Source organism: Euprymna scolopes, unplaced genomic scaffold (assembly GCF_053919585.1).
Source record: "Euprymna scolopes isolate OS-2025 unplaced genomic scaffold, ASM5391958v1 sca223, whole genome shotgun sequence".
NCBI classification, from domain to species: domain Eukaryota; kingdom Metazoa; phylum Mollusca; class Cephalopoda; order Sepiida; family Sepiolidae; genus Euprymna; species Euprymna scolopes.
The window spans coordinates 40,318-65,049 of record NW_027633240.1 but is presented as its reverse complement, the minus strand read 5'-3'; the positions used below and the strand labels follow the sequence as shown (position 1 = coordinate 65,049).

At 36.3% G+C, this 24,732-nt stretch overlaps 11 protein-coding genes across 11 annotated transcripts; 4 read left to right on the top strand and 7 right to left on the bottom strand.

The window, feature by feature from the left end:
* Window positions 1-4: 4 nt before the first annotated feature.
* Window positions 5-606, bottom strand: LOC145273971 (cysteine synthase B-like; the record flags this gene model as incomplete). The annotated part of the gene is given in 2 exon segments (XM_080127215.1): window positions 5-99; window positions 102-606. Coding segments are annotated over 2 exon segments (600 nt in total), but the record flags the coding sequence as incomplete, so codon positions are not given.
* Window position 607: 1 nt separating this feature from the next.
* On the bottom strand, window positions 608-1,544 carry LOC145273970 (ADP-L-glycero-D-manno-heptose-6-epimerase-like). The gene is made up of 2 exons (XM_080127214.1): window positions 782-1,544; window positions 608-618 (listed from the first exon to the last, which is right to left on the bottom strand). The coding sequence occupies exons 1-2, from the start codon at window positions 1,542-1,544 to the stop codon at window positions 608-610; spliced, it is 774 nt and encodes a 257-aa protein (XP_079983340.1).
* Window positions 1,545-2,602: 1,058 nt separating this feature from the next.
* Window positions 2,603-3,070, bottom strand: LOC145273968 (bifunctional protein HldE-like). The gene has a single exon (XM_080127213.1). It carries the CDS (start codon window positions 3,068-3,070, stop codon window positions 2,603-2,605), a length of 468 nt encoding a protein of 155 aa, XP_079983339.1.
* A 305-nt stretch (window positions 3,071-3,375) lies between these two features.
* LOC145273967 (branched-chain-amino-acid aminotransferase-like) lies at window positions 3,376-4,308 on the bottom strand. Its single transcript, XM_080127212.1, has one exon. The coding sequence runs from the start codon at window positions 4,306-4,308 to the stop codon at window positions 3,376-3,378; it is 933 nt and encodes a 310-aa protein (XP_079983338.1).
* Window positions 4,309-4,952: 644 nt separating this feature from the next.
* LOC145273966 (threonine--tRNA ligase-like) lies at window positions 4,953-6,605 on the bottom strand. Its single transcript, XM_080127211.1, has one exon. The coding sequence runs from the start codon at window positions 6,603-6,605 to the stop codon at window positions 4,953-4,955; it is 1,653 nt and encodes a 550-aa protein (XP_079983337.1).
* Window positions 6,606-7,900: 1,295 nt separating this feature from the next.
* Window positions 7,901-9,670, top strand: LOC145273965 (aspartate--tRNA(Asp/Asn) ligase-like). The gene has a single exon (XM_080127210.1). The coding sequence runs from the start codon at window positions 7,901-7,903 to the stop codon at window positions 9,668-9,670; it is 1,770 nt and encodes a 589-aa protein (XP_079983336.1).
* Window positions 9,671-9,778: 108 nt separating this feature from the next.
* On the top strand, window positions 9,779-10,684 carry LOC145273964 (protease HtpX-like). Its single transcript, XM_080127209.1, has one exon. It carries the CDS (start codon window positions 9,779-9,781, stop codon window positions 10,682-10,684), a length of 906 nt encoding a protein of 301 aa, XP_079983335.1.
* A 242-nt stretch (window positions 10,685-10,926) lies between these two features.
* Window positions 10,927-11,508, top strand: LOC145273963 (D-alanine--D-alanine ligase B-like). The gene has a single exon (XM_080127208.1). It carries the CDS (start codon window positions 10,927-10,929, stop codon window positions 11,506-11,508), a length of 582 nt encoding a protein of 193 aa, XP_079983334.1.
* Window positions 11,509-11,737: 229 nt separating this feature from the next.
* LOC145273962 (ABC transporter ATP-binding protein NatA-like) lies at window positions 11,738-12,703 on the top strand. Its single transcript, XM_080127207.1, has one exon. The coding sequence runs from the start codon at window positions 11,738-11,740 to the stop codon at window positions 12,701-12,703; it is 966 nt and encodes a 321-aa protein (XP_079983333.1).
* Window positions 12,704-20,579: 7,876 nt separating this feature from the next.
* Window positions 20,580-22,652, bottom strand: LOC145273960 (ATP-dependent DNA helicase Rep-like). Its single transcript, XM_080127206.1, has one exon. The coding sequence runs from the start codon at window positions 22,650-22,652 to the stop codon at window positions 20,580-20,582; it is 2,073 nt and encodes a 690-aa protein (XP_079983332.1).
* A 674-nt stretch (window positions 22,653-23,326) lies between these two features.
* Window positions 23,327-24,730, bottom strand: LOC145273959 (bifunctional protein GlmU-like). The gene has a single exon (XM_080127205.1). The coding sequence runs from the start codon at window positions 24,728-24,730 to the stop codon at window positions 23,327-23,329; it is 1,404 nt and encodes a 467-aa protein (XP_079983331.1).
* Window positions 24,731-24,732: the final 2 nt, after the last annotated feature.

The following is a 24,732-nucleotide window of genomic DNA, read 5'->3' as shown; positions in this document are numbered from 1 at the left end:
CAGCAGGTTGTACACCAATAATCTGTATGTCTGGGTTATGCTCTTTAAAGAATCGAGAGCATCCCATAATTGAACCAGTGGTTCCCATGCTTGAGACAAATGAGTAATTTTTCCGGATGTTTGTTGCCATATTTCTGGAGCAGTGGAATGATAATGAGCTAGCCAATTATCATCATTGGCAAATTGATCAAGCACAACCCCTTGTTTATTTTCTTGCATGTTAAGTGCTAAGTCTCTAGCTCCTTCCATACCTTCTTCTTTACTGACAAGGATAAGATTTGCTCCATATGCCCGCATGGCTTGTTGCCTTTCCATACTTGAATTTTCAGGCATAATCAGGGTAATGTTGATTTTATATACACAGGCAGCCATAGCCAAAGCAATACCAGTGTTGCCACTAGTGGCTTCAATCAAGTGAGTGTTTGAATCAATATCTCCACGCTCTAAGGCAGATTTAATCATGTGAATAGCTGGGCGATCTTTTACCGAACCTGCTGGATTATTGCCTTCGAGTTTTAATAAGTTAGTGCTGTTGTTAGTAAAATTATTTAGTGTTTGCAGACGCACCAAGGGTGTGTTGCCAACGGTAGATTGAATTGATTGCATATTACAGAGCTCCTTGTTGGATATAATTTTTTACGCCTTGATTGAGTTTCTGAAAGGTTGCTTGATAAACCGGCTTTGGATAATTTTTTCATATCTGCTTGTGTGAAATTTTGATAGGCATTTTTTAGCTTTTCAGGAAAGGGTATGTATTCAATTTCAGCATCTGGATAGATACCTTGAATAGCATAAGCAATATCATTGAACGCTTGTGCTTGACCTGTGCCACAATTAAAAATACCACTAATGTGTGGATTTTCCCAAAACCATAAGTTGACATTGATAGCATCATCAACATAGATGAAGTCTCGTTTTTGTTCACCAGCGGCATAGCCATCATATTCACCAAATAGTTTTAGTTTTTCTCCTCGTCTATATTGCTGCATTAAATGGTAAGCTACTGAGGCCATATGCTCTTTGTGCTGTTCATTAGGACCATATACATTAAAGTAACGTAATCCAACGACTTGAGAGGAAAGCTTTTGTCTACGTACCCATTGATCAAATAACCACTTAGAATAGGCATATACATTTAATGGTTTTTCACATTCAATGTTTTCAGAGAAGCCTTTTGTACCATCTCCATAAACCGAGGCACTGGAAGCGTAGATGTAAGGGATTGATTGTTGTTGACACCAAATAAACAGCTCTTTACTCACTTGATAATTATTTTCCATCATGTATTTACCATTCCACTCGGTAGTATCTGAGCAGGCACCAAGATGAAAAATTACGTCAATATTGGGCAAATTATTGTGAAAAATTCTTTGTCTAAAATCATCTAAATCCATAAAATCTGCTATTTTAGTGGAGGAAAGATTGATAAATTTTTTTCCAATAGTGAGATTGTCGACGATAAGAATATCATCAATTCCTCTTTTATTTAATGCAAGAGCTAGATTGCTACCAATAAATCCTGCTCCTCCTGTAATAATAATCATAATGAATGTTGAATTTTATTTTATATATCGTTCATGTTTATATTTATATGTTTAGAACTTTTTCTGATGGTATTGCTATGTCAGCTAGCTGGTATTGTTGAGAAATCAGTTATTCAATGAGTTGATAACTTGAGTACTGGAATAACCTTTTTTAAGTTCTACTGTGCGAACTTTACCACCATAACTTTTAACATGATCAGCTCCAATAATGGTGTTGTCGTTGTAATCACTTCCTTTCACGAGAATATCCGGTCGGATCATTTTAATAAGGTTGATTGGTGTGTCATTGTCTTCTGGATTATCGCCAAAATCAACTACCCAATCTACAGAATTTAATGCACAAAGTACATCTACTCTATCCATGAGGGTATTAATTGGACGATTCTTCCCTTTTAGCCTTTTGACTGAAGCATCAGAGTTAAGGGCAACAATCAATTGATTGCCTAATTTTGCAGCTTCTTCTATACATTGCACATGTCCAGAATGTAGGATGTCAAAACAGCCATTGGTGAAAACGATAGTTTTATTTTGTGATTTCAGTAGACTAATCACTTGTTTCAGGTTTTTTGTATTACTTAAATATTTCGCATGTTGACGAATGTATAAGTGGTTGAGCTCGTCAATTGATACTGAGTAGGAGCCTATTTGTGCCACAGAAATACCAGCTGCTTGATTAGCATAATGCACACTCTCTTGTAGGATATGGCTACGCTTTTCAATACTGCTTGTATCGGTAAGTTTGGCAATTCCACAAGCAAGTGTGGCAATAACGGTATCACCAGCTCCACTACATCATACACAGATTTAGCTTGTGTGGGAATATTGATAATAGGATAACTTTGGTTATTTTGTGGTCTTTGCCACAAAGTCATGCCTTTAGGTCCTCTTGTCAGTAAACAATGCTTGTAAATTTAATGAGTTAGCAAGTGTTTCCATGTGCATCATAATATCTGTTTCAGAGTTTATGACTTGTCGACATGCCATGGCGAGTTCTTTACTATTAGGTGTGATGCAGAAGGCATTTTTATAAATAGAGTAGTCTGTACCCTTGGGGTCAACTAATACAATTTTATTAGCTTGGTTTGCCGATTTGATAGTTCTTGTGGATTAAAAAGAGTACCTTTTAGATAATCAGATAATACAATGACATCATAGTCTACTATCATTTTTTGATAGCGTTGGTAGAGTTCTTTAAGATATTCAGGTGATATGGATTGTTCTTCATCAATGCGTACAATCTGTTGCTTATTTGCTACAACACGAGTTTTGGTGATGGTGGTAACGTCTTGATGTTGAACGATATGGTGATTAATTTTTTGTTCTTTTAAAAGAGAGAGGAGGGAGTTCCCATTATTATCTTTGCCAGCAATACCAAGAAGAGAGACTTGAGCACCAAGTGATTGGATATTAGCAGCAACATTTGCTGCCCCACCAACTTTTATCTCTTTATGTTGAAAATGTACAATTGGAATAGGAGATTCTGGGGATAAGCGAGTACTTTTACCATACCAATATTGGTCCAACATTACATCACCAATGACTAAAATTTTGGCAGATGAAAAATCAACAGGTGAGTTTTGTGGAATCACGAAAGATTAGGTTTTGGATAACGTTTGATAATTGTGGTGGGTACGGGATCTGAGGATTCTTTTTCTTTTAAAATAAACTGACTGCCACAGTAAGGACACTGTGCATTGGGATGTTTATTGTTTAATGTTAAATAAATTTTTGGATGTGCATTCCATAGGGGGACACCATCCGGTGGACAATGTGCAGGTAAGTCATCTTTAGATAGGGCATATACAGTTTGCATGAAGAATAAGATTATGTTTTATACATAGGTTAACCAATCTGTATAATGTTTATTTTTTCCTTCTACTACTTCAAAATATAGGCTTTGTAATTTTTCTGTAATTGGACCACGACTCCCGCATCCAATTTGTCGACCATCAAGTTCTCTAATAGGGGTCACTTCTGCTGCAGTTCCGGTGAAAAATGCTTCATCAGCGACATAGACTTCGTCTCGGGTGATGGGTTTTTCAATGACTTCAATGTTGTTATCTTCAGCAAATTTTATGACCGTTTTGCGTGTAATACCATCTAAGCATGAAGTCAGTTCTGGAGTGTAGAGTTTGTTATCACAGACAATAAAAAAGTTTTCTCCTGAACCTTCCATGACAAAGCCGTTAACATCTAATAATAGTGCTTCGTCATAACCGTCTCTAAGAGCTTCTTGTAAGGCAAGCATTGAGTTCATATAATTGCCATTTGCCTTAGCTCGGCAGAGAGTAACGTTCACATGGTGACGAGAGTATGATGAGGTTTTAATGCGTATTCCCTTCTTTATATTCTCTTCGCCAAGGTAACTTCCCCAAGACCAAGCAGCAATCATCGTGTGTACTTGTAAGTTGTCTGCACGTAATCCCATACCTTCAGAACCATAGAAAAGCATCGGACGAATATAGGCTGATCGCAGTCCATTTTTCTTAACAATTGTTTGTTGTGCCTCATTAAGTGTTTTGGCATCATAGGGACTATTCATACCAAGGATTTTCGCAGAATTTAATAACCGTTGAGTATGTTCTGATAGACGAAAAATAGCCGGTCCTTGATTGGTTTCATAGGCACGTACTCCTTCAAAAACTCCCATTCCATAGTGTAAAGTGTGGGTGAGAACGTGTATTTTTGCTTCTTTCCAGTCAACAAACTGACCATCCAGCCAAATCCATCCTTCACGGTCAGCAAAATTAGGTGTTTTACTCATTTTCTATCTTTGCGTCTTTGTTGTCTTTTTTATTATTTTGTTTTTTTAGTAGTCAGAGGTGATATGGACATACTAACCTGCCTTCCTTCTAATTTTGGTTCATCATCAATGCGCACGAACTCTTCAATATCTGTTTTGATTTTATCTAACATACTCATGCCAAGCTCTTGGTGTGCCATTTCTCTGCCCTTAAACCACACAATAATTTTAATTCGATGTCCTTTGTCCAAGAATTCTAATACTTTTCGTTTTTTTATTTCATAATCGCCATCGCTGGTATTGGGACGAAGTTTAATGGTTTTTGCTCAGCCTGTTTAACACTTTTTTTTGCTTGAATTTTCTTTTTAGTTGCATCAAATACATATTTGCTATAGTTCATTATTTTACACACAGGTGGCTCTGCTTTGGCATAGATTTCAACTAGGTCTAATTCTTGCTGCTCTGCCATTTTTATGGCTTCTGTTGTACTAATGATGCCATGCTGAGAACCATCCTGATTGAGTAAACGGATTTCTGTGCAATTAATTTTTTGATTTGTGCGAGCAACTGGAATTTCAATTTTTTCTGCTCGTTTAGTTTGTCTTTTTCTTTTCAAAAGCGCTCCTGTGTTTAGTAAATAATAGTAAGAAGAAATTCAAAAGGTTTTAGAAATGGGTGGAAAGATCGGCAAGGCTTTTTTCTTTGATTGTCTGTAGAATTTTTGTACATAAATCATCAATTTTATAACTGCCTTTATCTTCTCCATTTCGTAATCGTAATGCAACAGTCTTGTTGCTGACTTCTTTATCACCAACAATTAATATAAGGGGTATTTTTTGCATGGTATGTTCACGAATTTTGTATCCAATTTTTTCGTTTCTAAAGTCATTTTCTGTACGTATGCCTATTTGTGAGAGTTTATTTACGATTGCTTGTGCATAGTCTTTATGAGTATCTGAAATATTGATGACTACTGCTTGAGTAGGGGCAAGCCATAAGGGCAAATTTCCTTCGTACTGCTCAATAAGAATACCTATAAAACGTTCCAATGATCCTAAAATAGCACGATGAATCATAATAGGAACTTGTTTGTTGCTTTCTGTATCAATATAGTGTGCATCAAGTCTTTCTGGCATGGAAAAATCTAATTGTACAGTTCCGCATTGCCACTTTCTTCCAATGGCATCGGTTAAGGTAAATTCAATTTTTGGTCCATAAAATGCACCTTCACCTTCTTGTAACTCCCATTCATATTTTTTATCTAAAATTTTGATGAGGATATTTTCAGCCAAATCCCATACTTGGTCACTGCCTACACGTTGCTCAGGTCTAGTAGATAGCTTAATAGAGATTTTATCAAATCCAAAGTCTTGATAAACATCAAATACCATATCAATGCATCCTTGTACTTCTTCTTGAATTTGTTCTGGAGTGCAGAAAATATGTGCATCATCTTGGGTAAACGAGCGAACACGCATCAAGCCATGTAATGTGCCAGAGGGTTCATTACGATGGCATAATCCAAATTCAGCAAGGCGCAAAGGTAAGTCTCGATAACTGTACAATGCTTGGTTATATACCTGTACATGACCAGGGCAATTCATTGGTTTAACGGCATAATCTCTGTTTTCTGTATGGGTAGTGAACATGTTTTCACTAAATTTGTCCCAATGTCCCGATTTTTCCCATAAAGTGCGATCTAAGACTTGAGGAGTGCGGATTTCCTGATAACCATATTCATGGATTTTTTGGCGCATATATTGTTCCATTAATTGAAAGAGCGTCCAGCCTTTTTTATGCCAAAATGCCATACCAGGTGATTCTTCTTGTAAATGGAATAAATCCAGTCTTTTCCCTAGTTTTCTATGATCTCTTTTTTCTGCTTCAGCAAGCATGACTAAGTGATGTTCCAATGCTTGAGTATTTTCCCATGCTGTGCCATAGATACGTTGTAGCATCTTGTTTTTTGCATTGCCACGCCAGTAAGCACCAGCAAGGTGAGTGAGCTTAAAAGCCTTGCAAAAACGAATATTTGGCACATGTGGCCCACGACACAAATCAATATACTCTTGATGATAATATAAACCAACTTCATCATCTGTAATATCCTCTAATAAAAGCACTTTATAATGTTCTCCACGCTGTTTGAAAAGCTCAATAGCTTTTTTTCTAGGAGTCATTTTTTTCTCTACTGCGTAGGCGGTTTTAACAAGTTTTACCATACGCTGTTCAATTTTTCTGAGATCTTCAGGGGTAAGTTGGATATCTAAATCAATATCGTAATAAAATCCATCTTCAATGACAGGACCAATTGCCATTTGTGCATGTGGATAGAGTTGTTTTAAGGCATGTCCCAATAGGTGAGCACAGGAATGACGTACAACCTCTAAACCTTCTTTATCCGTAACTTTATATAAGGTGATATGTGCATCATTGTCAATTTGGTCGCATAAATCATGTAAGTTTTGATTAACTTTTCCGCATACCACAGAACGAGACAACCCAGAGCTAATATCTTTAGCAATGTGTTGAAGAGAGGTTGGACTGGAGAGGGAGCGAGTTGCCCCATCAGGTAAGGTGATTAGAATCTGATTTTCTGACAAGTTTATGGAAATATGAAATATTGTTTTTTAAATTTTTTAGTCTCGTAGTAATGATATTAAGTCCCCTTCTACGAAGAAGTATTATTAACGCAAATCCTAACTGATTTACTAATTATATTTGCGATATAGGAAAAAACACAAGGATAAGGGTATTTTTCAAGAAAATTTAGAGTTATGTGTGTCTTATTGGTTTCGTGTAAAACTACGAAATAATGATTGATGTAAAGAACTCAACTAAGGTTAAAATTATAAGGAGTGTTTTAAATGTATTTTTTGAATTATAAGCATTGTTGGAGTATTGGAGTATTATGAAGACAAAAATTATAGCAGGGTTATTATTTTGGGTTCCCGTAGGTGGAACTTTTTTTATTGTTCATTTTTTATTTGGTTTTTTTGATAAGGTATGGTTGTTTGTGCCGTATCAGTATCAGCCGGAGCAATTGTTTGGCTTTGAGATTCCGGGCTTGAGTTTGTTTGTTATTATGGTTGTTATTTATATTACTGGGCATCTTGTTTCGAATTATTTTGGTAACCGTTTGGTTGAATTTTGGGAGAATTTGTTGGGGAAAATACCAGGAATAAGAACTTTTTATCGTGGTATCAAGCAAATGACAGAAGCTATTTTTATATCAGGAAAAACGGGTTTAAGAAAGTTTTTTTGTTGGAATATCCTCGTAAAGGGATTTGGACTGTGGGTTTTGAAACGAGTAGCCTTGTCGGTGAGCCACATTACTACATTATGGAGAGAGAAGCTTCTCATGATAAAGAAATGACTCAAGTAGAAAAGGAGTTACAGTATGTTAATCTTTTTGTGCCAACCACCCCTAATCCTACCTCAGGCTACTATATTATTGCTAATCGAGATGAATTAGTTGAATTGCAGATGGGTGTGGATGATGCACTGAAAATGATTGTTTCGGGAGGAATTTTGTGCCAGAAGGGGAGATTCAAAATAAGAATGATGAAGATCACAAACAGTAAAAAATGAATTTAGGAAAAATTAAGTAAATATGCGTACCAATTGTTGTGGAGAAGTAGATAAAAAATTGATTGATAAAACGGTTCAGTTGTGTGGCTGGGTGGCAACATGTCGTGACCATGGTGGTGTGATTTTTATTGATTTGCGTGATCGTAAAGGCGTGTGTCAAGTTGTTGTAGACCCAGATACGCCAGAGATTTTCTCCATCGCTGAGCATATGCGTACGGAATCGGTAGTATGGATTGAGGGGATAGTAAGAGAACGTCCAGAGGGAACGATCAATGAGAATTTAGTATCTGGGGCAGTCGAAGTACTCGCTAAAGACTTAAAGTTATTGAATCTTGCCGATGCGTTGCCTTTTCAATTAACGGATGCAGTGAATGAGGATGTGCGTTTGCGTTATCGGTATTTAGATTTGCGTCGTCAAGAGTTGCAAAAAAATATTATTCTACGCAGTCGAGTGGTCCAGCAGATGCGAGAGTTTTTGCAAAATAATGAATTTCTTGAGATTGAAACTCCTTTTCTTACTCGCTCCACTCCGGAAGGTGCTAGAGATTATGTGGTGCCTAGTCGAGTTAATACAGGACAATTTTTTGCTTTGCCACAATCACCACAGTTGTTTAAACAACTATTGATGATTGGTGGGATAGAGAAATATTTTCAGGTAGTCCGCTGTTTTCGTGATGAGGATTTGCGAGCAGATCGTCAGCCTGAATTTACCCAATTAGATATAGAGGTTTCTTTTTTCACACAAGAGGATTTCATGCAGTTAATGGAGGCCATGGTGCGAGAAGTTTTTAGCACACATTTAGGCGTGAGTTTGCCAGCATCATTACCGGTGATTTCCTATGCAGAAAGCATGAGACGTTTTGGTACGGATAGACCTGATTTGAGAATACCTTTGGAGTTGGTAGATGTTGGAGATTTATTTGTGAACACAGACTTTAAGGTGTTTGCTAGCGTTGCCAATAATGAAAAAGGTCGTATTACAGCAATGAATATTCCTAAAGGTGGAGAGCTTTCACGTAAAGAAATTGATGAATATACGGAGTTTGTGGGTTTATATGGTGCTAAGGGATTGGCATACATTAAGGTCAATGATTTATCACAAGGAATAGATGGATTGCAGTCACCAATTATTAAATTTTTTCCAGATGTAGCGTTGTCTGTGGTTGAGCGTGCCAAAGCAAAAGATGGAGATTTGATTTTCTTTGGAGCAGACCATCATTCTATTGTTAATCAATCTTTGGGGGCACTTAGGGTAAAAATAGGTAAAGATTTGAATTTGATAAAAAGTGATTGGGAGGTATTATGGGTGAATGATTTCCCAATGTTTGAGGTGGATGATAAAACAGGTGAGTACTCAGCACTGCATCATCCATTTACGGCACCATCTGGAGGGCTTGAAGAATTACAAAATAATCCCCAAATACTTTCACAGGCATATGATATGGTTATTAATGGTTATGAAGTAGGAGGTGGTTCGGTACGTATTCACCAACCAAAGATGCAATTTGCTGTTTTAGAAAAATTAGGTATTAATATGGAACAGGCAAGGGAGGAGTTTGGGTTTTTGATTGATGGTTTGCGCTATGGTGCACCGCCACACTGTGGTATGGCATTTGGCATTGATCGTCTAATTATGCTGTTGGCAGGTGCAGAAAGTATTCGAGATGTGATTGCTTTTCCTAAAACGCAATCAGCGACGTGTTTATTAACCAATGCTCCGGCAACAATTTCTGATAAGCAATTGAGAGAATTGCATATAAAAACCATCTTACCTAAATCTGTCAAACAATGAGATAGTGAGATAGTGAGATAGGGTATAAAATTGGTATAAGATATAAAAAAGAAGTAGGTAGAGAACGTTAAATGTGTATGTAAATTACTATATTGAGGAGAAGAAAGTATGTTTTTTAAAAGGGTATTATTTTTTATTGTGATTAATATAGCCGTTTTGTTTGTGCTAAATATTGTGCTGTCCTTATTGCAAGCATCAGGGATTATTGATTTAAGTAGTGCGGCAAATGGTGGTTTTAATTATCATCTTATTGGTTTAATTAGTGCTGCGGTATTTGGTATGGGCGGATCTTTTATTGCTTTGCTTGTTTCCAGATGGATGGCAAAGCGTATGATGGGTGTGCAGGTATTTGATGCGAATACTAATGATTCTCGTGCTAGATGGATTTATAAAACGGTAGAAGCGCAAGCAAAAGAGGCACGTATCAAAATGCCAGAAGTTGGTATTTTTCCGAGCAATTCACCCAATGCTTTTGCTACCGGCTCCTCTCGAAACCGCTCTTTGGTAGCGGTGAGTAGTGGATTATTAGACACAATGAGTGAGCATGAAGTGGAAGCCGTGTTAGCACATGAAGTGGCTCATGTGGCAAATGGCGATATGGTTACTATGGCATTGATTCAGGGAATTATTGATACGTTTGTAATTATTTTGGCACGTATCGCTGGGACATTTATTGACCGAGTCATCTTTAAAAATGAAGAGGGTGTCGGTATGGGATATTTTATTGGTTATATTGTGGCATCAATTGTACTCACTATCATGGCTACACCGATTGTGATGTGGTTCTCTCGTAAGCGTGAGTTTAAGGCAGATGCTGGAGCAGCTTATTTAGTGGGTAAGGAGAAAATGATTGCAGCACTTGAGCGTTTGAAAATAGCAACTTCTAGGGATCAAGTGGAAGCTCTTCCTGATGAAATGGCAGCTTTTGGTATTGTAGATAAAGATGCTTGGTCTGCTTTGTTTAGTTCTCACCCTCCTATTGAAGCTAGAATTGAAGCACTAAGAAAGCTATAAAATTATTGACATACATAAGTAACTAGCAATAAGTGGAATTTGCATCATTTTCCGAGCGTACGACTTATTTTTCTGTACGACCACAGCTCCTCCCTCGAGTCTTAGTATTATATGGAGGAGAAACGAATGAGCGAGAAGTTTCTATCGAGAGTGGGCAAGCCGTTGCAGAGGGGTTACGAGCAGGGGGTGTTCAGGTTGTTGAATATGAAGTGAGTGCTTGGCAAGAATTAGTTCATGAAGTGATGAAGTTAAATGATAACAAAAAATTTGATGTTGTTTTTAACTTGATTCATGGTGGTTTCGGCGAGGATGGAGTCGTACATGCATTTTTAGATATGCTCGCTATTCCTTATGTAGGGAGCAATCATTTTGCCTCATCCCTTGCCATGCATAAAGCAACTTGTAAAAAAATATGGGCGGATTCCATATTAAATGTACCCAAGGCGCATTTAATATCCAGTGTTAAAGAAATCAGTTCTTTGGATGCTTTATTTTTTCCTTGTATCGTTAAGCCAGCGAATGAGGGTTCAAGTAACGGTATTACTAAGGTAGTAGATAGAGATGGACTTATAGAAGCAGTGTTAAAGGCGTTGGAATATGATCATCAGGTGTTAATCGAGCAGTTTATTGCAGGTACGGAACTAACGGTAGCGGTGATTGATCATGAAGCGATGACACCAATTGAAATTTTTCCAGCAACAGAAATTTATGATTATCACGCTAAATATGTTGCAGAGGATACACAGTTTTTTGTCCACCAAAAAGTATTGATAGCAGTCAATTTGATGTCATTTGTGAGCAAGCATTATTGGCCTATCAAATGATTGGTGTCAAGCATTGGGGACGAGTGGATTTTATTGTTGATAAAGATAATCGAGCTTGGATTTTAGAGATTAATCTTATTCCTGGGATGACTTCACACAGCTTAGTTCCTCAGGCAGCTAAAGAAAAGGGTATTAGCTTTCCACAATTAGTTTGTGGATTGGTATCATTAACAAATCAAGGTGATTAAACAATATAGAAATAGAGAGTAAATACTGGAGATTATAGATTATGATTGAAGTAAATGGATTGGTGCGTAAATATGGAGATTTTGCCGCTGTAAACTGCGTAGATTTCTCAATCAAAGCAGGTGAGGTAGTCGGGCTTTTGGGACATAATGGCGCTGGAAAAAGTACGGTGATGAAAATGTTAAGTGGAAATTTAGAGGCAACAGAGGGAGATATTTTTATTGATAATGAGGATATTTCTACGCATCGTAGTTCCGTACAGCAGAAAATTGGTTATTTACCAGAAAATTTGCCACTTTATTCAGAAATGTCTGTCATTGATTATTTACATTATGTGGGGAAATTACGTTTTCTGAATGGTAATGAATTATATGAAAGCATGAGTTATGTGATTGAAGCGACGGATCTTTTTGAAAAATTAGAAGAGGATATTCATACTTTATCACGTGGTTTTAAACAACGTGTTGCAGTTGCTCAAGCTATTTTAGGCAATCCAAAGGTGTTGATTTTAGATGAACCAACAAATGGTTTGGATCCCACGCAAACACAGCATATGCGTAATCTGATTAGGAAGCTTTCTCAGGATACCACCGTTATTCTTTCTACACACATCATGCAGGAGGTTGATGCGGTGTGTGATCGAGCATTAATTATGACGCAAGGAAAAGTTGCGATTGATTCAAATTTGCAAGAGTTACAACAAGGTAATCAACTTATTTTGCATACAACGATGTCTGAAAGTCAGGCAAAAGCTGTGATTAGAACCATTGCTGAACTGACGAGTATAGAGTTACTTTCTCAGGAGAAAAAAACGGGTAGTTTTCAGTACAGCATCACCCTAAAAGATAAAGGTCAATCTCAAGAGGCGTGTGCAAAATTAGCTAAAGCAGTGATTGATGGAGGCTATACCCTCTATCAATTGAGCAATGAGAAACAAGATTTAGAGACGATATTCAGACAGGTTAATTCGCAAACAGCAGTCAATAAGGAGGTGAAAAATGTTGCTTAATTTAAACACAAAACGTATTATCGGTAAGGAGCTAACAATATTCTTCTCTTCGCCAATGGCGTATATTTTCTTAGCGGCCTTTATCACAGTAACGTTATTTGTATTTTTTTGGATAGAAGGATTTTTTACACGTAACATCGCTGATGTGCGTCCATTATTTGAGTGGATGCCTATTTTATTAATCTTTTTAAGTAGCACATTAACCATGCGCTTATGGAGTGAAGAAAAACGTATTGGCACGGTGGAGCATGTGTTAACTCAACCAGCGGGTATTTGGAGTTTTGTTTTAGGAAAGTTTTTAGCTTGTATTGTGTTGTTATTACTAGCCTTATTACTTTCTCTACCCATTCCTATCTCAGTTTCGTTTATTGGCGATATTGATTGGGGTCCTGTATGGAGTGGCTATTTGGCTACTTTCCTTCTTGGTGCTGCCTACATTAGTATTGGTTTATTTATTTCAGCACGTAGTGATAATCAGATTGTTAGTCTTATCTCAAGTGTTTTAGTTTGTGGTTTGTTGTACTTGCTTGGTTCATCATTAATTACTGGACTATTTGATAACATAATTGGCGGATTCTTAAGAGCAATTGGTACGGGTTCACGATTTGAATCCATTACCAGAGGGATTATTGATGTGCGTGATTTTTATTATTATATTAGCTTGATTGGTGTTGGGTTAATGCTTAATGTTTATGTATTGGAGAAATCTCGCTGGGCAAAGAATGCGAATACAAAAAGACATTTTTCTTGTCATGTAACAACATTATTAGTTGTGGTCAATCTATTGTTTGCTAATGTATGGTTAACACAGGTTAATCAACTTCGTTATGATACCACCGAAGGAAAAATTTATTCGATTTCTCAGTCTACTAAAAATTTATTAGGACAATTGCAGGAACCTTTGCTTATTCGAGGATATTTTAGTTCACAAACTCATCCATTACTTGCCCCACTTGTGCCACAAATGTTGGATCTTATTCAAGAATATAAAGTAGCTGGAAAGGGGTTAGTTAAGGTTGAGATTGTTGATCCATCTGAGAATCCAGAATTGGAGGATGAAGCAAATAATAAATATAGCATTCGCCCGACACCTTTTCAGATTTCAGATCGTTACCAAACGTCGGTAGTAAACTCATATTTTGATATTTTATTGCAATATGGTAATGAATTTAAAAACTTAAGTTTTAGAGATTTAATTGAAATTAAGCAAAAAAAAGAAACTGAGATTGATGTATTATTGCGTAATCCTGAATACGATATGACCAATGCTATTAATAAAATAGTGCAGTCCTATCAATCTGCTGGTGATTTATTTAGTCGCGCTAAAAACATTCAATTTAACCTATATGTTTCAGCAGATGATAAGTTGCCTGATGAGTTGAAAAAATTTAAAAAAGAAGTATTAGCTAAGACAGAGGAACTTAAGTCAGAATCTGCTGGTAAGTTTATGGTTCAGGTAATTGATCCTGAAGCAAATGGTGGAGCTGTTGCTCAGCAGATTGCTAAAGATTTTGGTTTTAAACCAATGGTTAGAAGCTTAGCAGATACACGTAAATTTTTCTTTTATATGTTATTAGCAGAGGGAGAGAAAGGTGTAGTGATTCCTATTGGCAATTTCCAAGCTGGAAGTTTTGAGCAATCGGTAAAATCAGCAATAAAGAGACTTTCATCGGGTTATACAAAAACCGTTGGAGTTTATGCACAAAAACCACCATTACAACCCGGTCAACCGCCATATAATGCCCCACAAAATGAGTATGGTTTTGTGACGGAATCATTGAGACAGGAGTTAAATATAGAAGAATTAGATTTAAACAGTGGTATTATTGGTGGCGAAATTGATTTGCTTGTTTTATTTGGCGTGAATCAATTAGATGAAAAACAACTTTTTGCCATTGACCAATATCTAATGCGTGGAGGCACAATTGTGGTGGCAACTTCTCCGTATAATGCAACGCTGAGCAGTCAGTCCATTGACATGACTAGAGGAGATGGAAATTTTATTCAATGGCTTTCTCATGCGGGTTTAGATTTTGGCAAAGGAATTATCATGGATGAACAAAGTGCCCCATTTCCTGTTCCAGTGAAAAGGAATGTTGGGGGATTTGAGTTTCAACAAATAAAGCTCTTGCAATATCCTTATTTTAGTGAAGTTCGTGGTGATGGTTTTAATCAGAAGAGCAATATTACAAACTCTTTGCAAAGAGTCGTAATGGCTTGGGCATCGCCTATTGTTGTTAATGCGAATTTTTCTTCATCAAATAAGGTTGTATCATTATTGAAAACTTCGCAGCAAGCGTGGGAATCAGAAAATACCAATGTTGTTCCACGACTTACGCCAGATGGCAAAACGCATTTTGAACAACCCAGTACTAAACAACAATACGATATGGGTATGAGTATTCAGGGACGTTTTAATTCATGGTTTGCTGATAAGCCTACCCCTTCACTTTCAGATTCAACGGCATCAGAATCTTTTGTTAGTGTAGTGGGTCGTTCGCCTGAATCATCAAAAATTATATTATTTTCATCTGCAGAGTTTGTGAAAGATCGTATTATGAAATTAATTGGTTCAGCTAATCGCACTGACTTTCGTGATAACATCACACTTATAAAAAATGTAGTGGATGTTTCACTAGAAGGTGGTGGTTTACAAGATATTCGCTCGCGTAGTAACTTTAACCGTACATTACCTAAAACAGATGTTGCTAAGCAACAGTTGATAGAATATGGCAATTACGCATTGGCGTTAATCCTTTTGGTAATTATTTCATTAGGACGTAAAGTTATCTACAGGCGTCGTATAAAATCCTATGTCACATCAATTAAAGCTTAATTAGGAGAAATCATGACTAGAAAGAATAGTATTTTATTAGTAGCTTTAATCCTACAACTTGTATTGGGTGTATGGATTGTATGGCAAAATAGTGCATCGGTTAACCAGCAAAATAAGGGTTTTTCATTATTTGATGGTGTTGATGTATTGTTAACATCAAAAATTAATATTGTTGCCAATAGTGGAAAGGATTCTGCATTGGTTTTACAAAAAAGTGGCTCTCAATGGCTCTTGCCTCAATCTGTTAAAGCTGATGGTGAAAGAATAAATAAAGTGCTCAATAAACTAGTGAATATTCAGCGTTCATGGCCTGTTGCGACAACGGAGGAAAGTCAAAAGAGGTTTGAAGTCTCTGATAAAGTATTTCAACGCAAAGTAACATTGGAGATTGCTGGAAAAACATACACCTTTTTTATGGGGACTTCACCGGGCTATCGACAGGTTCATGTGCGTGCAGAAGGTTCTCAAGATATTTATACAATTAAGCTGAATACCTTTGATTTTGCACCCGATAAAGATGATTGGCTTGACTCAAATCAATTACAAGTTAAAGGAAAAATCACTGCCATTCAAACTAATGGCTATACCTTTAGCCTAGATGGAGAAAATTGGCAGGTCAATCCATCCACGGATGCTGTGACCACTAATAAAGGAGCAGAGATTGCCAGCACCTTAAATTCTCTCAGACTGATTAGTATTAGCGACATGAAAAATATTGATGTGCCGACAGAAAAACTCACTGTTACTACTGAAGCACAGCAAAATCTAAGCTACATGTTATTGGCTAAAGATGACCTAAAATATATCCAAAAAGAGGGGGAATCTTTGGTTTATGGAATTAGTAAAGATACCTACAATAAATTACTGCCCATCGTGGCAAAATAGCTATCTTTTAGGATAGGATATAAATGGGATAGGGATTATTTTATCAGGTCTCTCAGGTATCTCTACTAAGAGTTTGATATTCCCTAACTGTTTAGTCTTCGCATAATATTTTTTGTCTGCTGTGATAAAGTTACAGTTAGCATTGCTAAAGTGTGGTAACTGCATCATAAAAGGAAGGAGAAGCTGATTTTGGGTATTTTGTATTTTGAATAATTTCTATGATGCTTGCAAGGTAAATCATTGTTTTATTTACCAATACAAAACTCTCTAAAAATTACTTCTAGTATATCATCAGTAATAATCTTTCCGGTGATGTGTTGGAGTGATTGATGGGCAAGTTTAAGTGACTCAGCACTCAGCTCAGGTTGTTGCGTTAAATTGATTAGAGCTTCGTTTAAATATCGTTTGCTTTGTTTAAGAAATTTAATGCTACGTGTACGAGCAGAAAATTTTGCCTGATGTGGGCGATAGTGAATGATTATTTTAATTTTTTCTTTTAGTAAGTCAATGCCTAAGTTTTGTTGTGCGGAAATACGCAAGCAATGTTGGGTATTATTGGAAATGTCTTCTGCTGGAAGATTGTGTAAATCACATTTGTTGAGCAAGGTAATGAGAGGGGTATCTTTTGGTGGCAGAAACACTTCATTTTGTTCTTCTTTGGTTGTAATATAGAGAATAATATCCGCTTTTTTGATGGCATTTTTTGCACGATGAATGCCTTCTTGTTCAATTTCATCACGACTTTCTCGGATGCCTGCTGTATCGGTGAGATAGACGGGGATGCCCTCTAGAAGCATTTTTTCATTTATGGTATCACGAGTTGTTCCAGCTACATTGCTGACAATGGCTCGTTTTTCTCCAAGTAAGCAGTTGAGTAGCGTGGATTTTCCGACATTAGGTTCACCTGCAATAACGATATGAATACCTTCAGAAATGGTTTTTCCTTGTGTGGCTTCATCAATAGTGGACTCAAGTAGATTCATTAGTGAGTAGATTGATGTTGACACGGCATCTTTATCAATAAAATCAATTTCTTCATCTGGGAAATCTAGGGATAATTCAATATTTGCTCTAAGTTTGAGCATGGTGTCGGCAAGGTGATTAATGTGTGATGAGAATTTTCCTTGTAAGGTTTGTTGGGAAATTTTTAAGGATTCTTCTGAGGAGGCATGAATGAGATCCATAATTGCCTCAGCTTGGGTAAGATCAATTTTATTATTGAGAAAGGCTCGTTCTGAAAATTCTCCAGCTTGAGGAATTTCAGCTCCGAGTTGATAAAGTCTTTGTAGACATTTTTCAACAATTAATGGATTACCATGAATTTGTAATTCCACGGTATCTTCACCAGTGAAGGAGTTTGGTGCAGGAAAAAAAATGATAATTGCTTGATCAATAATCAAATGACATTGATCATCTTCATATAAATGAGAGAATTGTGCAACTCGAGGAGAAAGTGATTTTCCTGTTATCTTCTCAGCGATATACCGTGCTTGTTTGCCACTTAGTCTAATGACGGCAATTCCAGCATTTCCCGGTGGTGTGCCTAAAGCAGCAATTGTAGTATTTTTTTGAGCATCCAAATCTATATTTGTCTAGTGATGTGGATTTGAGTGGGTAAATTATTTTTTTTCCTCAGCAATTTTTTTTGTGATGTACCATTGCTGAGTAATAGATAAAATATTATTAACAATCCAGTATAACACCAACCCAGCAGGGAAGAATAAGAAAAATACAGTAAATATCACCGGTAAGAATTGCATGATTTTTTGCTGCATGGGATCAGTTGGTGGTGGGTTAAGTTTTTGTTGGATAAACATGGTTACTCCCATGAGTATTGGCATCACGAAGTAAGGATCAGCAATGGCAAGATCTTTAATCCAAAGCATAAAAGGTGCTTGTCGTAACTCAACGCTTTCAATGAGTACCCAGTACAAGGAAATAAAAACAGGAATTTGTATGACAACAGGTAAGCAACCTCCTAATGGATTGACTTTTTCTTCTTTGTACAATTTCATCATTTTTTGGTTCATGCCTTGTTTATCATCACCATAGCGTTCACGTAATTGTTGAATACGAGGTGCAAGGAGTTTCATTCTTGCCATGGAGCGATAACTTTTTTCAGAAAGTTTGAAGAAAATGAGTTTAATGAGCAGGGTAACTAAGATGATGGCAACCCCCCAGTTTCCTACAAAATCATGTATTTTCTTTAACACCCAAAAAATTGGTGCAGCAATGATGTGAAAGATTCCATAGTCCACGGCGTAGTCTAAGTTTGCATGAGCAGCGGTGAGTTCTTTTTGGTTTTTTGGACCAAGAAATAGCCGATCTTCAAACTGATGAGTTTGCTTAGGAGCAATAATTTTTTGTGGGGAAACTGTACCAATAATGTATTGAGTATTTGATTTCTTTGTATAAAAATGATTTTTTTGATTTTTTGGAGGAATAATTACCGATAGAAAATAATGTTGTATCATTGCAACCCATCCGTCCTCTGCATTAAGGGTAGGGGAATCTTCTGCCATTTCATCAAAGTCTATTTTTTTAAATCCAGTTTCTTCACTCCACCAAGCTGATCCAGTGTAGGTATAAATAAAGCTGTTTCCTTCTTTGTTTGGTAATGCTCGACTTAGTTGGACATAGCTTGCTCCTTGCCAAGCTTGATTGCTTTGGTTATCAATTTTTTGCTCTAATAAAATTTCATGAGAGTTGTCTTTAAAAATATAGGTTTTGATAATGTTAATCCCATTTTTACTCCATGTAAGTGGTACACGCAATGTAGTTTCACCAGGTTCTAGTGTGTAGTTATTTTTCGCACTTTTATACAGGCTATGGTGATTAGCTGCAACTTGTTTGGATAATAAGCCATCCTGTAAAGTATAAGATTGGTTATCAGTATGAAGGAGTATCGTTGGATTGTTTGGTTGTTGGATACTAACGGGATATTTTTTCAATTTTAGTTGTGAAATTGTTCCACCTTTACGGTTAATGAGAATACTGAAGTTACTTGTTTCAACATGAATAAATTGTTTAGGGTTGGCTTTTTGAATATTTTTAATGGAGCCATTATGGCTAGCTAGATTGGGTAAGTCATTTTTTGATGCAGTGGTTGAATGATTTTGTGAGTTATCATTTGTAGGGGTTGCAGGATTTTCAGGGGGCAGGGAGTTTTGCTCGTTAGTAGAGGTTTGTTTTTGAGCATTTTCTCGTATGCTTTCTACCGTAATTTTTCCAGTATTAACTTGATCAATAAACTCAACCCAGTTATATCCAAGCCATCCTGCAGAGGAGATGAGTAGTCCGAGCCATAACCATTTTATTTGTTGTTCCATCATAGTGATTTTATTATGAGATGTTTATTTTTTTGTTTAATTTTTTCTTCAAGTTTAGGAGATCATCTGCTAGTTCTTTTATGAGTTTATTACTAAATTTAAGGTGTGTTTTCTTAGCAATAATAATCATGTCATAGCCAATAAAATTTGTTTTGTTTTGTCTAAAAAATTCACGTACAATACGTTTGATTTTATTTCTTCGTACGGCTAGAAGAGAAACTTTTTTGCTAACAATTATCCCAAGACGAGGGCGACTGGGTGATAGATTGTTTTCGGCATAAAACAAAATCCAAAATCGACTGTATATTTTGTGATTCTTATCGAGTATTTGCCTAAATTGAGGAGTTTTTTTTAACCGATTAGTTGGTGGAAAATGATGATTATTGATAACAAAAAATTACTAGTAATCAATAATCAGTTATGCACAAAGAACTTTACGTCCACGACGACGACGAGCATTGAGTACTTTGCGACCGGCTTTAGTTGCCATACGGGCACGAAAACCATGTGTTCTCTTACGTTTTATATTACTGGGTTGAAAGGTTCTTTTCATAGTGAATTTTTGAGCTTAATTATTTTGGTAAGTTACTAGGTAACAATAAATATAAAGATGGATACAACAAAACCAAGAAAAGCTGGTTTTTACCAAAGCCATTTTATAATTTTAATCGCTAAAGTCTTTATACACAAATAAATCCGCATACTATTTTGTTTTTTTCATCTTATCACAATAAGGAGGGGATTGTATGTGCTATGTTGAATGGGTTTAATTGTTCTTTATAGCCACTGTAGTTGAATCATTATTTCTTATGCATCAATTTAGAAGTCAATCTTTTTTTGTTGCAAAAAGTTCTTTCATACGATTGAGATAAAAGGCTTTTTCTTGTTTTTTTTCTTCTGCACTGAGTTCCTTGCTTTGCGATTGGATATAGTCATCAGGAATATCTTTAAGGAAGCGACTAGGGAGAAGTTTTACAACTCCTTTAGCGGTTTGTTTATTATGTGCATAGGATAAAGTCAGTTGTTTTTTAGCACGAGTCATGGCGACATAAACCAGCCTTCTTTCCTCTGCAAGTCCTTGCTCATTATGGGTATTGTTGTAGTGAGGGAGGTTACCTTCTTCTAATCCTATGAGATATACATATGGAAATTCTAGTCCTTTAGCTGCATGAATAGTCATGAGATTAAGTGCAGCGTGCTTGTTATTGTCTTGATCTTCTAAACGCTCAGCAAGATTAAGGTGGTGAATAATATCAGCAAGGTCATAGTGTTCATTTTTAGCTTGAATATTAATTAGCCATTGTTTGAGATTTTTCACACGCTCAATTTGATTTTCTGCTGTTTTTTTGTGTTTAGCTTGTTCTCTTAGCCAGTCATAAAATTCAATTTTCTTGATTAGACTGGTTATCCCCTGTTCAATATCTATAATCATTTCTTGGCGCTGTTTAGTAATCCAGTAATGAAAATAAGCAAGTCGTTGGCATATTTTTTCAGTAAAAACTCCTTGTAATCCTTGGCTATTGCATGCTTCTAAAAGAGAAAGTTGTTTATGCTCAGCATAGTTAATAAGTTGTGAAATGGTTTTATCACCAATCTCACGTCTTGGCGTATTGATAATTCTGAGAAAAGAGACATTATCTAGAGGATTGACCATTAATTTTAGATAGGCTAGTAAAATTTTTATTTCAGAGCGATTAAATAGGGATATGCCTCCGCTTACCTTGTAGTTTAGCCCGAGTTGTTTGAGATTTCTCTCTAGTGGTTCGGCTTGGTGATTGCTTCGATAGAGAATGCAATAATCGTCTAAAGAAGTTTGATTGATAAGATGGTGATGGGCAATCATGCGAGTAATTTTATTGGCTTCTTCAATGTTATTGGGGAGATTCTTTAGGATGATGGGTTCGCCCATACCAAGCTCTGACCATAATTTTTTAGAAATGATTGAGTCATTTTTATCAATTAATGCATTTGAGGCATTGAGGATGGTATTGGTGGAACGGTAGTTTTGTTCTAATGGAATAATTTTTAGGTTTGGGAAATCTGCTTTTAATTGGTTAAGATTTTGCGGGTTAGCACCTCGCCATTCGTAAATGGATTGATTATCATCACCAACTGCGGTAAAGTGAGGGGCAGGTAGGAAGCTATTTGGATCGTCTTGAATAAGGTGAATAAGTAATTGATATTGGCATTCATTGGTGTCTTGATATTCATCCACTAAAATATGTTGAAAACGTCTGCCAAAATCATTTTTAACAATTTCATTGTGTATGAGTAGATTAAGTGGTTTGAGTAGCAAATCATCAAAGTCTGCTAGATTATAGGCTTGCAATTTATCTTCATAACTCCAATATACTTGATTTGCTAAATCAATCATTTCTGTTTCAGCAAAATCAAATTGATTGGCAAGTTCTGTAGCTTGTTTGGGATTAAGGTTTTGATTTTTATAACGAGAAATAATAAATGGAATTTGACGAATTTTCGCCGTATCATAGATAGTTAATTCATCGCATATTTCTTTGATCAGTTTTTGTACATCTTGAGGATCAATTAAAGAAAATTGCGAAGTGAGATTGGCTTGCTCATAGTGTTTACGTAAGATACTTAAACCAAGGGAATGAAAGGTGCTAATACTTAAATTTTCTCTTTCTTTTTTTTCTAGCGATTTTTTTAAGCGATTTTGCATTTCATTGGCTGCTTTATTGGTGAAAGTTAGGGCAGCTAGTTTGTGGCTAGGAATTTTTTCTTCTTTAAGTAGCCATAAAATTTTTCTTGTAATAACTGAAGTTTTTCCACATCCTGCTCCAGCTAATACTAGACAAGAAGTGTCGCAGGTTTGTACCGCTTCTTGCTGTTGTTTGTTCAGCCCTTTGAGAATAGTAGAAGAGGTCTCTTCAAGCATGGGTAGGTGAAGAGTAAAGAGGTATTATTTGGATTTTCTTTTAAAAATGAATAAGCCAACGACAGAAGCAATACTAATGCCTACCCATTTAACTTGCTCGGCATAACCCTGATTAATCGCATAGCCCATTAAAGCAATAACAAAGAATCCCATAAGCAAAGCTGTTATTTGCCCTGCAATATTGAGAATAGTTTCTGAATTGATAATTTTATTCTCAATTCTTTGTCTGTGTACGGATTCATTTTCAGCCATCGTGATAATTCTATCTGCAAATCCTGATTTTATATTTTCCTATTGTTGTAAATCTTGAGGTTGAGGAATAGGTCCACTATACTGTTTAGAAGCAACAACAATCTGGTTAGGTTCATCGGGTTGTTGTTGCGTGCGCTTAAGGTTGTGTTTATTTTTTGTTTTGCTGGTCATTATTTATTGTGTTATCAAATTGTTTCATTGATAATCGCATATCATTACCGACATTCTGCCAATTTCTAAGAATCCTCTCTTCAACAGAGAGGTTAGGAATTATAGAGCGAATGTTTGCTTTAGATTTTAAAGAAAAAGTCCTTGTAAAACCCTTTAAGAACGCTTGATTAAATTCCATAAAATTAGATAGAAATAGTTGAAATAATAAACAATGATATTTACTATCATTTTAACACAGGTAGTTAGCTAGATTATTTTTTTGCTTGAGATTTCCAGTTAGGAATATTTATTTGTTTGGAGCGAGCCAAACCTAAGTCATCTAGAGGAACATCTCTGATGATGGTAGAGCCTGCACCAATGGTAGCACCATCACCAATTTTAACTGGTGCGACTAATTCAGTGCCAGAACCAACAAAGGCGTGATTGCCGATATGAGTTTGGTGTTTGTTTTTGCCATCGTAATTACAGGTGATGGTCCCTGCACCAATATTAGTATTTTTGCCAATAGTGGCATCACCAATATAACTGAGATGGTTGATTTTGCTATGTTGGTGAATTTCTGATTTTTTTACTTCAACGAAGTTGCCAATATGCACAGATTCATGAAGAATGTTTTCTGGTCGTAGACGGGCATAAGGTCCGATGATGCATCCTTTTCCACATTGGGATTGTTCAATACTGCTATAAGGTTTGATGATGCTATCAGAACCGATATGACAATCTTTAAGTACGCAATGTGCTCCAATGCTAACATTATCTTCTAAGGTGACTTTACCCTCAATAATGATACCGACATCAAGAAAAACATCTTTACCAAAGGATAACTCTCCTCGAATATCTATGCGACTAGCATCAGCAATTGCTAATCCTTTTTCAGCCATTTTATTCACTTTAGTTTTTTGATAAAAACGTTCTAATTGTGCACGTTGCGCTTGGGAATTGATGCCCTGTATTTCAGTATTATCTGGCAAGCAATACGCTCCTACCCCACCGCCATGTTCGACACACAGAGAGACAATGTCTGTTAAATAAAACTCTTTTTGTACATTATCATTTTTAAGTTGATTGGTCCAGTTTTGTAAATTTGCAAAAGTTGTGGCAAGGATGCCACTATTAATTTCGGTGATAGCACGCTCTTCATTTGATGCATCTTTATGTTCAACAATTTTTACTACTGACTGGGTAATGTCTCGGATAATGCGTCCATAACCTTTAGGGTTATCTAATTGTGCGCTCAGTAAAACTAAGGAATAATTTTCACATAAGTTAATGACTTCTTGTAATGTTGAGGGTTGAATAAGCGGAACATCACCGTACAGTATTAAAACAATGTCATCAGGCTGTATAGTTTTTTGCAATTGATTTAGGGCTGTTTTAACGGCATGACCTGTACCAAGTTGTTCTTTTTGATGTACCCAATTGGGTAAATTGTTAAGTTTCTCCCCCCATTTGGATTCTATTTCTTCAATGAGCATATCCGCTTGGTGTCCAACTACTACAGTACTATGATGAGAGATTTTTTTGGCACTTTCCAATACATGAATCAGTAGCGGCTTTCCTCCTAGTGGATGTAGGACTTTTGGTTTGTTAGAGTTCATCCTTGAACCTTTTCCAGCAGCAAGAATGAGGCTGTATACAGTATTGATTTTTTGCATAT

Coding starts and splice junctions, on each gene's coding strand:
- LOC145273970 (XM_080127214.1), bottom strand. CDS start 1,544: ATGATTATTATTACAGGAGGAGCAGGATTTATTGGTAGCAATCTAGCT.
- LOC145273968 (XM_080127213.1), bottom strand. CDS start 3,070: ATGTTGGACCAATATTGGTATGGTAAAAGTACTCGCTTATCCCCAGAA.
- LOC145273967 (XM_080127212.1), bottom strand. CDS start 4,308: ATGAGTAAAACACCTAATTTTGCTGACCGTGAAGGATGGATTTGGCTG.
- LOC145273966 (XM_080127211.1), bottom strand. CDS start 6,605: ATGGCAATTGGTCCTGTCATTGAAGATGGATTTTATTACGATATTGAT.
- LOC145273965 (XM_080127210.1), top strand. CDS start 7,901: ATGCGTACCAATTGTTGTGGAGAAGTAGATAAAAAATTGATTGATAAA.
- LOC145273964 (XM_080127209.1), top strand. CDS start 9,779: ATGTTTTTTAAAAGGGTATTATTTTTTATTGTGATTAATATAGCCGTT.
- LOC145273963 (XM_080127208.1), top strand. CDS start 10,927: ATGAAGTTAAATGATAACAAAAAATTTGATGTTGTTTTTAACTTGATT.
- LOC145273962 (XM_080127207.1), top strand. CDS start 11,738: ATGATTGAAGTAAATGGATTGGTGCGTAAATATGGAGATTTTGCCGCT.
- LOC145273960 (XM_080127206.1), bottom strand. CDS start 22,652: ATGCTTGAAGAGACCTCTTCTACTATTCTCAAAGGGCTGAACAAACAA.
- LOC145273959 (XM_080127205.1), bottom strand. CDS start 24,730: ATGCAAAAAATCAATACTGTATACAGCCTCATTCTTGCTGCTGGAAAA.